Source organism: Micromys minutus (genome assembly GCF_963924665.1).
Source record: "Micromys minutus genome assembly, chromosome: 16".
NCBI classification, from domain to species: domain Eukaryota; kingdom Metazoa; phylum Chordata; class Mammalia; order Rodentia; family Muridae; genus Micromys; species Micromys minutus.
In genome coordinates, this window is record NC_137985.1 from 31,612,469 (window position 1) to 31,628,015 (window position 15,547).

The 15,547-nt window shown below is 40.9% G+C and overlaps 1 protein-coding gene across 1 annotated transcript in view; it reads right to left on the reverse strand.

Moving 5' to 3' along the window:
- Positions 1 to 7,533, reverse strand: part of CCDC15 (coiled-coil domain containing 15) — a gene marked incomplete at both ends in the record, with an annotated part of 58,693 nt that extends 51,160 nt beyond the window's left edge. Inside the window, 3 exons of the mRNA XM_080930546.1 lie at positions 1,168 to 1,359; positions 2,479 to 2,628; positions 7,354 to 7,533. Of these exons, the coding sequence (XP_080786672.1) occupies positions 1,168 to 1,359; positions 2,479 to 2,628; positions 7,354 to 7,533 (522 nt within the window). The remainder of the gene's footprint in view (positions 1 to 1,167; positions 1,360 to 2,478; positions 2,629 to 7,353) is intronic.
- Positions 7,534 to 15,547: the final 8,014 nt, after the last annotated feature.

A 15,547-nucleotide genomic window follows, 5' to 3' on the forward strand; every position in this document is an offset into this window, starting at 1 on the left:
TTCTGAGGCCACTAGGCAGAAATTTGACATTGGGCCAGGACAGGGAAGTAGCCTCAGGTATCTTTGTCATCCTGATAAGCCGTTAGAAACAGTCATCACAGGACTTGACTGCCTTGCGTGTTCCTTGACTGTTTGTGTTCACTGTCTTGCTTGTTCTCTTAACCTAGAACTTATTACTTGCATGCCTCCCTGATCCAGCTGTATACCATAAGCCCTCCTTCCTCAATTCAGCTGTATGCAATAGCACGCCTCACTGTTCAACTATATATAATAAACACACTGACAACAAACTGACAATAACATATATAGAACATAATTTCAGTACAATTGGGAAATGTCATGTTCTTTGACTCAAGACTAATACATTTTAATTCGAGACTTTTGATATCTTTCTTTAGCTAGTTCTACAATGTCTTATCACAAACAAATGAATATAAAAAGCATATTCATAAATAAGGAACATATAGTGGTTCGTGTTTGTAACCCCAGTACTTGGGAGATAAAAAGACGACGACTCTGGATCTCACATCAGACTAGGCCACACAGCAAGACATTATCAACCAACAGGCCATTCAATCCACAAATAAACAACTTTTGAAAACTGAAAATACTGTCTCACTTTTAATAGATAAAAAGTAACCAAAAAGGAGAAGTAGCAGCAGCAGCAGCAGCAGCAGTAGTTTGAACTGGGAAGAGAGCTGTGCTGGTAAGAACCGGCTGTGTAACTGTGAAGAGCAGAGCTCATACCCTCAGAACTGAGAAAAATCCAAATCCCACAATGGGTGTCAAAGATAGGGAGTGGACCACCAAGTTCAGTAAGAGACCCTGCCTATTTATTTATTTATTTATTTATTTATTTATTTATTTATTCATTCATTCATTCATTCATTCATTCATTCATTCATTTAATATTTAAGGTGAAGAGTGACTGAGAAAGACAACTGATGTTAACCTCAAGCCTATACATGAAGACGTACACACGTACATGGACACACACACACACACACACACAAACACACACACACACCCATACATATACACCACACATACATACAAGAAAAAAGGGAAAGTCAATAGGTCAACTCCTATTATCTACTTTATTAGGATATATCGTATCTATACATTAGAGAACTGAAGGGAAACAGAATAAAATGTACCTGTACTTACAGCTTGAGCTTGTCGCTGGAACAACTGATTCTGATTCTCTCCATCTTCTGTTGTATCACCAAGCACCTGGGAAGTGGGTAACCTAAAAGTTCCAACAGCAGCCTTCAAATTGCTAGGGAAAACACTTGTCCTTTTAGATGTTAAATGTGCTGAATCTGAATAGCGCATGGCTATGGAACCTTCCTTTTCTGCCTACACAAAGGAAGAAGGAGAAATAATGAGATTCTATTCCACTCTAACATAAGTAACACCTAGCAGCGAGAAGATTTTCAACTGGGACAAGGGAGTAGGGAAAGGAGGCCCCAGCTGACAGAGGAACTAACGTGATCATTTAAAGTAGGCTATCTCACCTAGTTCCTATACAATCCTATAAGTGTATATCATATATTGTGACTAAGCAGCTGAGCATACCTGTGAAGGATTTCTTTAACTGGATGATTTGGGGTGTGAAGAACCCCCTAAATCTAGGCCACCTTGTAGTGGCAGCCCATATAAAAACTATGAAAAAAGAAAGCTTTTGCTTTTCTGCCTGCTTGCTCTCATTCTCACTGGCAAGCTCATCAATTCTGTTACTGACTCATTAGTATGAGAAGCTATTTCTTTAGGATTCCAACATACTAAAGAATGGCAGCTCTCTAAGGATCCTCTGGGACCCAAGCACCACATGGGAACTTCAAAAACATCTAGTCCCATGGAATGAATGACTATAGGATTCCTGGCCTCTCCATCGAAGACAGACATCGATCAGACCATAGCCTGTAAGTCACTCTAATAAATTCCCTACAAATAAGTTTTGTTCATTTATAGAACCTTAATACACATACCACATATATATAACATAAAGCATATAGAGATACATAAATCATACATATTATATATTGATGATTTGGGGGTAAGGGGGAAACAGGGTCTCATTCTGTAGTCCAGGTCTGGAACTCGTAGCAATCCTCCTGCCTTAGCCTCCCAAGTACTGAGACTAGAGGTATAAGCCACCATGCTCAGCATTTGTCTACATTATAAATAAGAAAACTATTATGCAGTTAGAAAAGTTAAGTAATTAGCCCAAGGACACAAAGCAAAAGGTGACAAAGACAGGATTCAGACTTAAATCTGTACTCAAAATCCTGGCATCTGTTTTTCACATAGTGAAAGGAGTAAAAACAGTTTCTCTACATGAAACTGGCTGTGCTCAGTAGAAATCTGGATTTTAACAACCAGAATCAAAAAGCGAAATAATTGTGCTACGGCCTCACAGTGTGTCCATTCACACTCACAGTGTGTCCATTCATACTACCTCACTTCAGAACTTACTGCTTTGTAAGACTTGTGAAGCTGTTGCTTTTTCCTCAGTTTAACCTGCTGATTAACCCGGTGTTTGACTTGTCTCTGAAAATGCCTCAGAGACTCCTGCTTTCTTCGCTGCTGTTCCTTTATTTCTTCTTCAATTATGTATGCTGAAGTCTTTAAAGAGAAGAAAATAGAAAGTGGACTTTAGTGTCATCGATTTGGCCCATGAGGATGCTATGAATGCAGAAAGGTTAGCATGTAATTGTAACGAAGAAAAACTCAGTTCTACAATCTGTTCTCTCCAGAAGAGCAAGAAAATAACAATTCAAAACCACAGATCTAAGCAAATCAGAAACTTAACAAAAAATGGAATTTGGGGATATTTGTATCAAATTTTAATATTTTATTAAACTAGAACTAAAGACTTCTTCATTAATTCTTAAGGAACTGATTTTGACCCATTTGTGTTATGGTTCCTAATGTAAGTAAACAGACTCACCATTCACCAGACATGTTCCCAATGTCCGGTGTCTTCATACTTAGAATTAGCCACCCCCTCTTTCACTATTATAGCCCTAACTAGTCTACAGCTCACTACACAGCTGGAGCTGACCTCAAACTCCTGTCTCACAAATGCCTTTCACTCCATTATTAACTTGGCTTTCCTTTCACCCACCTGGCAAAGGCTTCCTGAGTCTTCAAGACTACCCTGCTTCCCAGCACTTTCCTCTGAGCCCTTCTGCTACAGCCCCTCATTTTAATATGACTAAAATGTAGTACTCACTAACTCTCCTCCTATATTATGAATTCTGAGAATAGAGAATCTTTAACACTCCTTCCCTTAGATAATTTACATATGATGGAAATAATGCTTAAGTTATATAGAAATTATTCTACAAAAAGGATATAACTTAACCTAAATGAATCAAGTTTCTTGGTATTGATGCTATTGTGTAGTCTTTTCCCACACTGAATTTTATGTCTTTGCATGAACAACAGAATGAGGCAGAAGCACTGGGTCTATGACTTCCCCAACAAAGTCATTAAGCAACTGGAGCTCTGGAATGCCCACCATGGGGAAAGTCAGTATCACAAAAGAATTCTGACTACTCTAAGACTCCCATGTTGGAGGGAAGCACAACTAGCCAAATTAGCCATATGGTATAGAAAGACATTCAGCCAGCCCCCAGGTATTCTAACCATCCTAGCCCAAAGGCCACACACATGAAAGAGACTTACTGGACGTTAAAGCCTACAACGAACTAAGAACTTTAACATCCAGACCCATTAAGATGTCTCAAATATCCAGTTACTTAAGCCATTCAGCTGAGGCCTAGGACACTGGAGCACATAAGACATGGCACATTATCCTGTGTAAACTCCTGACACACAGTATTACCTGCTTTATACCACTATGTTCTCATAGGATTTGTTACATAACAAAAGATAAGGTTAACATGCAAGAGAAATCATTTAAGACCACAATGACTTTTCATAATAATTTAACTTACCAAATTAATTTACCACCAATTTAATTACCAAAAAGAAATTAATTTCTGAAGCTATGAGGCCTTTACAAACCTTGAAATGTTAAATTCTTCTTTAGAGAAGACAAGCTTTAGAAGTAACTACCATATTTCTGCATTGGTAGTGCCAGGGCTATTAGTAAGGATGGATTCCCAATGTTTTAGTAATACAGAGCTCTACCAGATGCTTGATCAAATTCCCTTTGACTAAAACTAATTGTAGAAGTATTTAAAAGGAGAAAAGGAGACAATGTGTACATGTCTCAAGACTGTAATATTCTTACCATGTGACAACTTAGACTATTTTTAACAGGAAGAAGGGTGTTCCGGTAAAAGATTTTGAGCAGCAGTATACTGGCACTGTCAAGGTGTCTTAGTCATTAAAAAGATATACTGGGCCAGTGAGATAGTGCAGCAGGTAAAGGCTCTGAGGAGCTGAGTGCCACCACCAAGCTCCACACCACGGTGGGAGGAGAGAACCAATTTCTACAGCCTTCAGACCTCAGCACTACAAACACAAATAAGTGGGTGGGATTAAAAGTTTGTTGACGTGTACGGACTTCAGTAATGACAGAACTCTGCACCAATTCTTATTTACTGACTCCCACTTCATGCCCCCTTTTCAAGGTGCTCCTCTCCTCCATTCCCCATTAATAAAGAAATTCCAATGTTATGCCTCATGTCTAAATTGTCTCAATTTATTCTAATTTGTTTCTCTCTATCCTATCTCTCCTTAACTCTTAAAACTTTGAAGCAATTAATCTAACCAAAACAGCTTGATTTGGAATGTACATAAAAATGTTAAATACTGAATTAAGTCAAGACTTTCTATAGTTTCCCACTCTCCTTATTTTCAAATCCTTCATCCTTCCACTAAACCTTCCCCTCCAACCAATCTAACCCACCTTCTAACAGCCACTTCCTTATTTCCTACTGTTTTTAATCCCCTTAATAGGAGAAACATCTCATATCTACTTATCCAGATGCTTTTAAACATCCCAACTAACCCAGCCGTATTTTTCTTCTTTGATTAAGAGAGATATTCTTAGCACTTAATCACATGCAATCCAACTTTTAAGTTCCTTCTTGAAAGGTAACAAAGTAGGTAAGTCAATGAATGTGTAACTATGTATAATATGAACATAAATAAAACTAACTTACTATATTGCATTGTTACTAACATTTATAACTGGGGAGGGCATTGATGCTTTAGGGTTTTTTGTTTTGATTTGTTTGAGACAGGGTCTCATTATGTCTGACTTGGAATGTCCTACACAGACCAACTAGGCCTCAAATTCTGAAATCTACCTGTCTCTGCCTCCCTAGTGCTAGAATAAAAGGCACATGCCACCACATCTAGCCATCTATAACTTTTCAATATTAATTTGTGTCTTTTACGTGTGGGTGTTTTGCCTGCATGTATGTCAATACACTACATGTCTGTAGTGCTCTCAGGAACCAAAAGCTTTTAGAGTCTCTAGAATCGGAAGTTAAAAAACAGTTGTTAGTTGCCATATGGGTGCTGAGAATTATGGAAGAGCAACCAATTCTCCTAACTGCTGAGCAATCCATCTCTCTAGTCCAACATTTTAAAATTTTAGTGTGTGTATGCGTATGTGTTGGGGGAGTTGTACAAGTGTGTACAAATGTGCGCATTTGATGGTATGATCTCATCTGTGGAGATCAGAGGACTTTTCAGGAGTTGTCTCTCTCTCCCCACCTTATTTTAAGGCACAGTTATAGTGACATTTTGGTTTCTTTAAAAAACACACAAATATTATGAGAATGTGTTTTCATTTTGATCCTAGGTGTAGTGATATAGAGCTACTTCAGACTGTCCACAGCAGGTGACTGTGATTTGCCTGGTGCTCTAGCAGGGGTATGATTTTGCCAGCTGCAAATACTTTCTACAACTGTGTGATGTTTGGAATTCGGGGGACTTTTCAGAGGGTATACAAATGTTAGGGCCCTGAGAGATGTGCTGGGTTGTTGGTTAGTTGGTTGTTGTTTAGGGTTGTTAGGTAACTGTGTTCAAAGAAGAGACAAGAAGAAATTAGATATCCTGATGACAAAGATCAAACTTGCACCAAGGAACTCAATGCCTTCCAACAGCAGGAAGTAGTCCAGCAATAATGTTGCCCCTTTCCAGCCCCTGACTTGTCCTTTCCTCCCTATCCTCCCCCCCCCCCTCTCTCTCTCTACCAATGGGGGGGTATTGAAAGGTTGGAAGTGAAGGAGTAGAGAAGGGTGAAAGAAAGGACCCGCAAAGTAGCAGAGACCAGCATCACAGGATCTCTCTGATCTCTGCTGCTTCACTCCAGGCTTCTGGCAGAGTCCCCTGTCTCTCTGCCTCCCACGTCAACACAGGGCTGTGGGGATTACAGTGCTCCACCCAACGCACCCCTGGACTCCAGGACTAGACATGGCTCCATCAGGCATGCACACAAGTCTTTACCTGAAAGCCACCTCCCAGATCCTTATGTGACATTTCAATGTCTTATTTCTCCTCTAAAATCACCCATGTTTAGTACCTTATACATTCTAAGAACATCCCATAGTTCCTACATTCCATAAACACTTACTGTGTATTACTATATATATTAGGCAATATTATTTACTTTAAAAACAAGGGGTGTGGCATGTGAGTGACTTGCTCCCTATGCACAATAAAATTGGAATGAAGAGCTAAGGAACAGTTTGTTGAGATACTAAACAAAGCCAAACAAAAACCTTGCAAAACCACTCTCATTTCTTAGCAAAAGAATCAAATATTTACATGTGTAAACTTTTGAAAAGTGTCTACCTTATCTGCATTTACTGCATTTCCATTCCTTCACAGCCAACCAAGACCATATTTCCTCATTCACTCAAAAACAACATCCTGAAGGACCTACTTTACCCCAAAACAAGAATAAACAAGTTCCTTGTCCTCCTGGAATTTACAACTCCCTCAGAGTTTGTTAGGATTAACCTCTTTCATTTTCTTATTTTATTTTGCCTGGATCTTTATTTAAAAACCTACAAACTTTGAGCAACTGATTAACATTTACAAAGTGACCAACTGTCATTCTTCTTATGTTACAGAGTGTCAGGTGGATGTACACAGTACCTATGCCTCTCAGGGCAAACAATCGTTTTTTGTGAAGTAAACTAGTCTGCTCTATACAGTAAGAACTAAATAATATTTGATTGTGCCAACTAAAGATGAATCAAGTTTTGGAAAATACATCATTATTGTATAATTTGGATACAAGAATATAATCTGTAACGGAATGGAAACAGCATCCTCCAGCTGTTCATTTTAAGCACCAAAAATTAGAGAAGGCTAATAAAAAAGGGCAGCGATCACACAGTATTTGGGTCAGACACTCACATGTGCTGGAATTCCCGAACAATTTGGTGAGGCAGGTTCCACCCAAGCCCCAACTGGTATTATGGCCTGGTTCCTCTCAGCCAGCACTGCCAAAACATCCTTGCTCTTCGTGGGGTTTAAAGCCAGGGGCAGTTTTGTGGGGTTCCGAGGCTTCTTGAGGGGCACCATACCTCCTGGCATTGACTTCTGGTTAGGAGAAAAGAGAAAGAGGGACAAGAAATAAGGACGAGGGGGAAAGGCTTTAAAATTACTTTCTGGAAGTTACGGAGACGATAGGACGGAGGATTCACTTGGGAGATGCAAAACTGCCCAGAAGTGAGCAGAGGCGGGCGCTAGGGACAGGACGGGAGTCTGACAGATGACCGGCTGTGGAAAAGCGCCTGTGCACCGCAGCGGGGGTGGAGGGTGCCTGAGGCCCGGGCAGAAGGACAGGGGACCTGTGAAGCCTGGAGCCCGCCGCGATCCGGACCTTCTCACACTCAAACTCCGCGGGCTGCTACGCAAGGGACAAACAGCAAACTGCCACCCTGCGGCGGACACCTGCCCTGCCCCTTCCGTATTCGTCACCCGTCCTGGGCTGGGAAGGCAGGGATGCGAACGTTGAGCGCTACGTCACTTCCGCTTCCTGTCCTTTGTGGTTGGGAGGCCCAGAGCGGGCTGGTGAAACCCCCAGAGAGCTTAGGCGCTGTCGCTGTAGTGTCTCAAGTCTCATAGAGAGATGTCTGACATGATGAACAGGCAAGCGAGCGTTCACCGTTGAGGAAATCGCGGGTAGAAGGCACAGCACTTCTCAACCTGAGGGTCGCTACCCTTTTGGGGGTCGCATATCAGACATCCTGCAATGAGATATTTGACATTACAATTCATGGCAGGAGCAAAATTACAGTTACGAAGTCGCCAACCACATTTTATGTTTGGAGATCACCACAACATAAGGGACTGTATTAAAGAGTCGCAGCATTAGGAAGGTTGAGAACCTCTGGGCTAGAACATGCTGCCAGTGGGTCCTCTAGATACAGACCAAGCCAACAATCAGACTGTGCTTTTATGCAGCTCGTAAGGTTTACAACTCTATTTCATGATTACCCTCGACATGTTCCTGTATGTGACCATCACAACTTAGTAAGTGGTCTCCTCTACTCCAAACACTGCTTAGGGCTTTTCATTAAACCCAAAGGACATACACTCATTCATTCAAGGTGTATGTTTGAAGCTAGGGCCTCTGTTATGTTAAGCACGTGCAGCAGCAGAAACTCTAGCCCCCTTTAGTATTTTTGCTTTTATGTTAGGGTCTCAATAAGGTGCCCATGCACCTGTTCCCTATGTAGCCCAGGCCTGGAACTTGGAATCCTCCTGCTCTAGGCTTCCCAATGGCTGGTGTTACGGGCTTGTGTCACCAGCCTTCATTTCAATATATATTATTGCAAGCACTTTATGTATCAATATGTTCTCTGGGTACTCCAAATACTACCAATGAACAAAGATCCCTTGTTTGGAGAATTACAATACAATGACATTGAAAGATTTTTTCAGAGAAGATATCACTAAGGCAATTGAAGTTGTTCTATGTGTTTTGTTTGTATTTCATCTTATTCAGTACTGGAAATTCATACATGCTAGTCAAAAACTATATGCCCTGCCAACTTTTTTTTTAAACTAAGCAAAGACTATATAAGATCGTGGAACAAGCCTTTATACTCTTCAAGGGAGGGTTTTAGTTGATTGTTTGGCTAGTTTTAGTGGGATCTCCTAGGTAGTTCAGTTCCTCCTGCCTCAGCATCCCAAGGGCTGGAATAACAGGTACAAAACATACCCAGGTATAGGACTATTCCAGGTAGGAGCTGGACGGATGGTTAAGACTTGCTTCCTTCTCTTCCAGAGGACCAAAGTTTATATCCAGCACCCACGTGCTCACAATCTCCTGCGACTCCAACTCCATGGATTCAGTGTCCTCTTCTGGCCTTATTGGCACCTACACACACACATGCACACTCTCTCTCTCTCTCTCTCTCTCTCTCTCTCTCTCTCTCTCTCTCTCACACACACACACACACACACACACACACAATGTTCCTGGTAGAAAGTGAGGATTAATGTGGGAACACTGACTGGGAAAAGTGAAGGAGGCTAGTATGACTAGAACAGGATGAAAGGGAAAGATCTGAGACAAGCATGACAAGTCACATAGAGCATGCTGAGCACTGTAATGCCTTGAGATGGGGCACCATTAGAGAACTGTGAGCTAATGAGTACCAGTTTTAAAAAGCATCCCATATGCTGTGTTGAGAATTAGGAATAAGTGGGGAAAGGCTAGTCAAGAGGTTATAGCAATTGCCCTGTTATGACTCTCCCCCAATAATCTCATGATTTAAAAGGAAGAGGCTGAAGTCTGGTGCCAGCCTTATAGGAACCTTGTTTCCCAGAAATCAGAAAGAAATGTCCCAGAGTGCCAATAACTTAGCAGAGCATCTGACAGGAGACAGGAGCTGAAACCATTATGGGTCAATAACCATACCTTGGCCAGGATGGCCTATTATGGCTTCTGTTTAAACTTTATCCTTACGTTTGGACCCTGGAATATGGACCTCTTTGTCCCTCTTCCCACTGTAGCCATATTGAGTAAATCATTTTCTGCTTTTCATGTTTAATGTGGCTCTTTTAATTGGCTAGTCAAGGCTAACTGGTTAGAGCAGCCAAGACATAGTCTCTGATCCCTAACTCTGGAAATGAGGAAATGGGCTTCCAGGGTATCTACCCTCTTCTTACTTCTGTGAGCACCAGACACAAACATGGTGAACAAATAGGAATGTGGGCAAAACACTGTGTGTAGTCAACAAAATGAGAGATGAGAGTATCGGGCAAATTGTCCAGGAGATGTCTGAAGTTACTGAAAAACGTATGATAAACACAGGTCAGTCCTTCTCAGGAACAACAATCTTTAAGGCATTTCAGAAAAAAAAAAATAGCTGGAGATTGGTTAATGTAAGTTGGAAATCAGTAAATGGTATAGTATAGTCTGGTAATACAGATTTAAAATCAAGGTTGATGTTAAGAAAAAGCAAGGGGGTGGTTAAAATAGCACGAAATAGCAAGAAAACAAAAATAAAAACAAAAACAATCCTGCCTCCACCCAGGTGGATAATGAAGAGAACAGAATAGTCAGACAAAGATGAGATTAACTTTCTTTCTCTCTCTCCCTCTCCCTCTCTCTCTCCCTCTCTCTCTCTCTCTCTCTCTCTCTCTCTCTCTCTCTCTCTCTCTCTGTCTCTCTCTGTCTCTCATACATACATACATACACACACACACACACACACACACACACACACATATACACACACACCATTAGGGACAGGTGTTGTTAAATAGCCTCTTGCCCTCCCCAAACCTTGACCTCAAATGCTTTGTTTTCCATTAAAAGCTAGGCCAGAGGTTTTCTAAGAACTCATAATCATAAATCCAGAAGATTCACATCAGAGATCCAGTTCATGTTCTACAAAGCTTATATGCTACCGGGCTGGGACTGAGTAAAGGAACTGTTCACTTAGAAAAGTGCATCTTCAGAAATTTAAAATACCAAGTTGCTGACCAACAGAGTCTGGAGTCTCGGCTCCAGAACAGCCCTCAGCAGAGTTAAATAATACTTCTTCTGCAACTGGGAATCCCTGATCTTGTCTGCACAAAGCCGCAAGTCATTGTGTTTTTGGCAGCAGTCCCCCTTACACAGAACCAATTGTTTGTTGAACACCAGGGAGAAGTTTGCTATTCGGTCGTTATTCTCCTGTTTGTGATTAGCTGAGCCATAGCAGTATAGAAAACTCAGTCATACTTAATTCCTCAAAGCTTGTGCCAAGGAGAAGCTCCATATGAGTAATAAAGAAGTCCTCCTGTCCCAGCTCTTAGAGGAACAGAGTGTTAAGAACCCATAGCCAGGCAGCAAAGTGCCCACTTTGACCTCCCCCGCCCCAGGTGTGGGTAGCGTTACCCACAGCTAACTAGTGTTTTGGCTGATGTCCTAAAAGCAGACCACAATGCTACCCGTTACTCTTCTTCCTCCCTTGCCATCTCCAAAGGTAGCCTTTCTAACTACAAGAACTAGAATGGTTCTTCAGCTTTCTGGGCAGGCCAGGTTCCTGCAATAGCATTTCAGTGTAAGTGGACCACAAATGGCACCCAGGTTTTCTAAAAAGCATCTTGCAAAATACACGAACGCAGAAACTTTCTTCTTGGTGTTTATATATGTATTTTTATACATATAAGCATAGGGGTTTCAGTGTCTTTCCATATTTCCAAATATATATCTAAGACAGACAAGAAATACACAGCTCAGATCCATGTCCAGGGGAAAATCTTGTCACATTTTGAGAATATTTTAATCCCTTCAACGGTTTGCTTCTCAGCTTCTACCCTCTGATGACGTGAGATGTGGGATCTCTAACAAGATTAGCTCTCTAGGCTATGGCCATGGCAGACATTCTAAATAGAAGAACCAAAGAGTAATTTATTAATAATATAATTAGTATTCTTTCTTATTTATAACACAGAAAAACTGTCACTTGAGTGACGGGTAAAGAGAGGACAATGAAGGAGACAAGGAGAAAGAATAAGAGCTACCTACAAAACTGGTATCGAGAACTGTTCCAGTCAGGTGCATGTGCCTGTATGCACGTGACTTTATGTATGCACGTGACTTTATGTATGCACATGACTTTATGTATGCACATGACTTTATGTATGCACGTGACTTTATGTATGCATGTGACTTTAGTCCCTGTTGCAGTAAATATTAAAAAATAAAAATGGTTTATCTCTATATTAACCCGGAGGTCTCACTCCTCAGGCCCAACCCTGATACAGAGCCTGGTGCACCTCTGGTGCCCGGTCTGAGCCGCCATCACGAGCTAACTTTGTCTGTGCAACTCCCTTCCCTGGCGGTTTTCTATAGCCTGTTCTCTGCCTCTGTCCCGGGGTGTTTCTCTACCCCAAAATTCCACATAAATACAACTCTACAGCCCGATAGATCTTCATACAGGTTTATATATTCAACTCTCAATCCACAAACCCTCTACACAAAAAGATTACATCAAATAAACAAAGGTACAAACTGCCCTTCTATACGACATATTAGACCTATAAAGTTCTTGATTTTCATGGCTATTTAACACCAGTCCATCCCACCTGGGTCCAGATGGTCCTTGGGAACCTCCATGTTGCCACGACCTTCACCCTCTGTCCTCTGACCTCCTCAGACACCCTGCCCAGTCACTGGCTTTTCTTTATTTTACTAATTAAAATGGGAAGGTTCAGATGAAGTCCCCTCTTGAGTAGGTGACTAGGAAGCCCTTCTTGGGGAAGTAGAATTAACATTAAAATACAAACAGCTTCAGGACAATCTACAAATCCCAGCATTCAATAGTCAGAGGAAATCAGATCTCTGTGGGTGTGGGGCCAGCCTGGTCTATATAGTGAGTTCCATAGGATAACCAGAGTTGTATAGTGAGTTCTCAAACAGAACAAAACAAAACAAAAAAAAACAAAGAAGAATTACTGCAATGTTTGGATTCATTAATGCCAGATCGAGATCTGCATCCACATAGCCTTCTTGTCCTCTGGTGAGGTGGGAACTCCACTGGAATCTTTCCATCTCTCTCTCTCTCTCTCTCTCTCTCTCTCTCTCTCTCTCTCTCTCTCTCTCTCTCTCTGTGTGTGTGTGTGTGTGTGTGTGTGTGTGTGTGTCTTTCTCTCCTTCCTTCCTACCTTCATTCCTTCCTTTCTTTCTATCTTAAGACAGTGTCTCTCTATATCTCTGACTGTTCTGGAACTCTCCATGTAGGCCTCAGATTCTCAGAGATCTTCCTGCCTCTGCCTCCTGAGTGAAGGGATTAAAGGCATCCACCACCACACTGGCAGAGAAATTTGATCTTTAAAGCCAAAGAAGCTTGGCAGATTTAGGAACTTTGTCTTTACTATAAAGCTAGTTTGGGTCATGATTTTTATCTAGCCTGGGACTTATATTACTTACTATACTTCAGACAATTTTTAAAGTTTTTTTTTTTTTTTTTCATTTAGCTGAAGAAGACTCAAATACCTCATCCTTCTCATGATACCTCTCAAGGGCTGGGGCTATAGATAGGCATCACCTTGTCTAGTTCAAAAGAGAAATTTTTTTAAATTATGGAGTAGGACTGAGCAGATGGCTTGGAAGTCAAAACTCTCAGCCCAAAATAAAAAAGACCAGAATTCAAACCCTTAAAACTCACACAAATGCCTGGTAAGCATGGTGTTTCACCTGTAACTCCAGCTTTAGATGGCAGAGAGGGGAGCTCCAGAGATACCTGTCTAGCAAGACTGGCCACATTGGTGAGCTCTGGACTCAGCTGAGCAACCCTGCCTCAAAAGAATAATAAAGAACAGGGATTGAGGAAGATTTCCAATAGGAACCTAAGGCTCACATATACACACATTACATACACATGAAAAAGAAGAGGAAAATACAGAGTGGGCAGGCACAACAGACACCACAGGCGGTACAATGACCATTTTAAGAAATTTGAACCATTTATTTGCGTATTGGCTATTAGTATTATAATTATCCATAATTAATATTGACATTTTCTGTACCTAATCTCTAAAAGTAGTATATCATAGTGGATAAAACAAAGACTTTGAAAAAATTTTGGATTTATATTCATGGCCTTATTGCCACCTGTAATGGAGTCATGTTACCTGAGTCTTTGTTACCAGATCTCTAGATTTAGCAGGATAAAAACCTTTCATGTAGTAAGAATTATGATACATAGGAAAAATAAAAAATACATGGTTTTAGATTTTCCATTTCTTTTTTCTTTTCCTTTTGTTTGTTTCTTTCTTTCTCTTTCTTTCTTTCTTTCTTTCTTTCTTTCTTTTCTTATTTACTTGCTTTTTGTTTGTTGGTTTTTGTTTTTGAGATAGAATTTCACTATGTAACTTTGGCTGTCCTGGAGCCTTCTCTGTAGTCTAGGCTAGCCTCAATTTCTTAAAGATCCACCTGTCTCTGCCTTCCAAGTGTTGGGATTAAAGTTATATACCACCATAGCCCTGCCCATTTTATTATTTTTAATAATATTTCGCTAGCTTTCCCCCTCAACTCCTCTCAAATCCTCTCTACCCCCCTACTCACCTAATTTTATGTTTTCTTTCCTCTTCACTCACTTTCCAAAAAAAAAAAAAAACCCACAAAAAACAAAAATCAAAACAAACAAATGAACAACAACAACAAAAATAAGACAAAAATAAGTGCCCTCCCAGTGTAACAAAGGCCCACAAAACAACAACAAGAGCAACACCAAATGGAGTTCATTTTGTGTTAGCCAACTGCTCTTGGTCATGGAGACGTCCCCTGGAGTGTGGTTGATGTGCCCGGTGACACTTCATTGTAGAAAACAATTTCCCTTTGTCAAAGTGTATCAGTTGCAGATAGTTTCCTGGTTAGAAGCTGGACCTCGTGTCCACCTTCTGTCTCAGTTCTGGGACCCCCATCTGGCGTGTTTGTGTGTCTTGTGTGTGCTGCCCGAGTCACATGTTTGTATACCATCAGCTCTGTTATGTCTCAAAGACATTGTTTCCTTGGAGTCATTCCCATTTCAGTCTCTTATCGTCCCTACACACCCTCTTCCACATATATTCCTAAGCTTTGGGAGGAAAGCTTTGGTGAAGATACTCCATTTAAGACTGAGTGCTTCAAAGTCTGTCACTCTCTGCACAATGTCCAATGTGCATCTCTGTGTTAATTAACATCTACTACAAGAAGAAGCTTCTCTGAGGAAGCACTGCTCCATGGGTACAGCAATGTGTCATTAGCAGTCATTTTATTATCATGTCCTTTAGCAGAATAAAAGTATTAGGTTTTCCCCTGAGCCTATAACCTATGTAGTGTCAGGTTCTTGGCCAACTTGGCAGTGCCAGGTATAGGTTTCTTCTTATGCAATGAATCTTACATCTGATCAAAAAGTGGTTGAAGCTGGTTGTGGTGGCACAGGCCTTTAATCCTAACACTGAGGGGCAGAAACTGAGGGATCTCTGTGAGTTCAACAAGAGCCTAGTCTACATAGTGAGCTTCAAGATGGCTAGACCTCTGTAGTGAGACCTATCTCAAACAAATAAACAAAAAAAGTGGTTAGTTAACTGGAGCAGAAACTGGGTCTAACTTTGTTGCCTG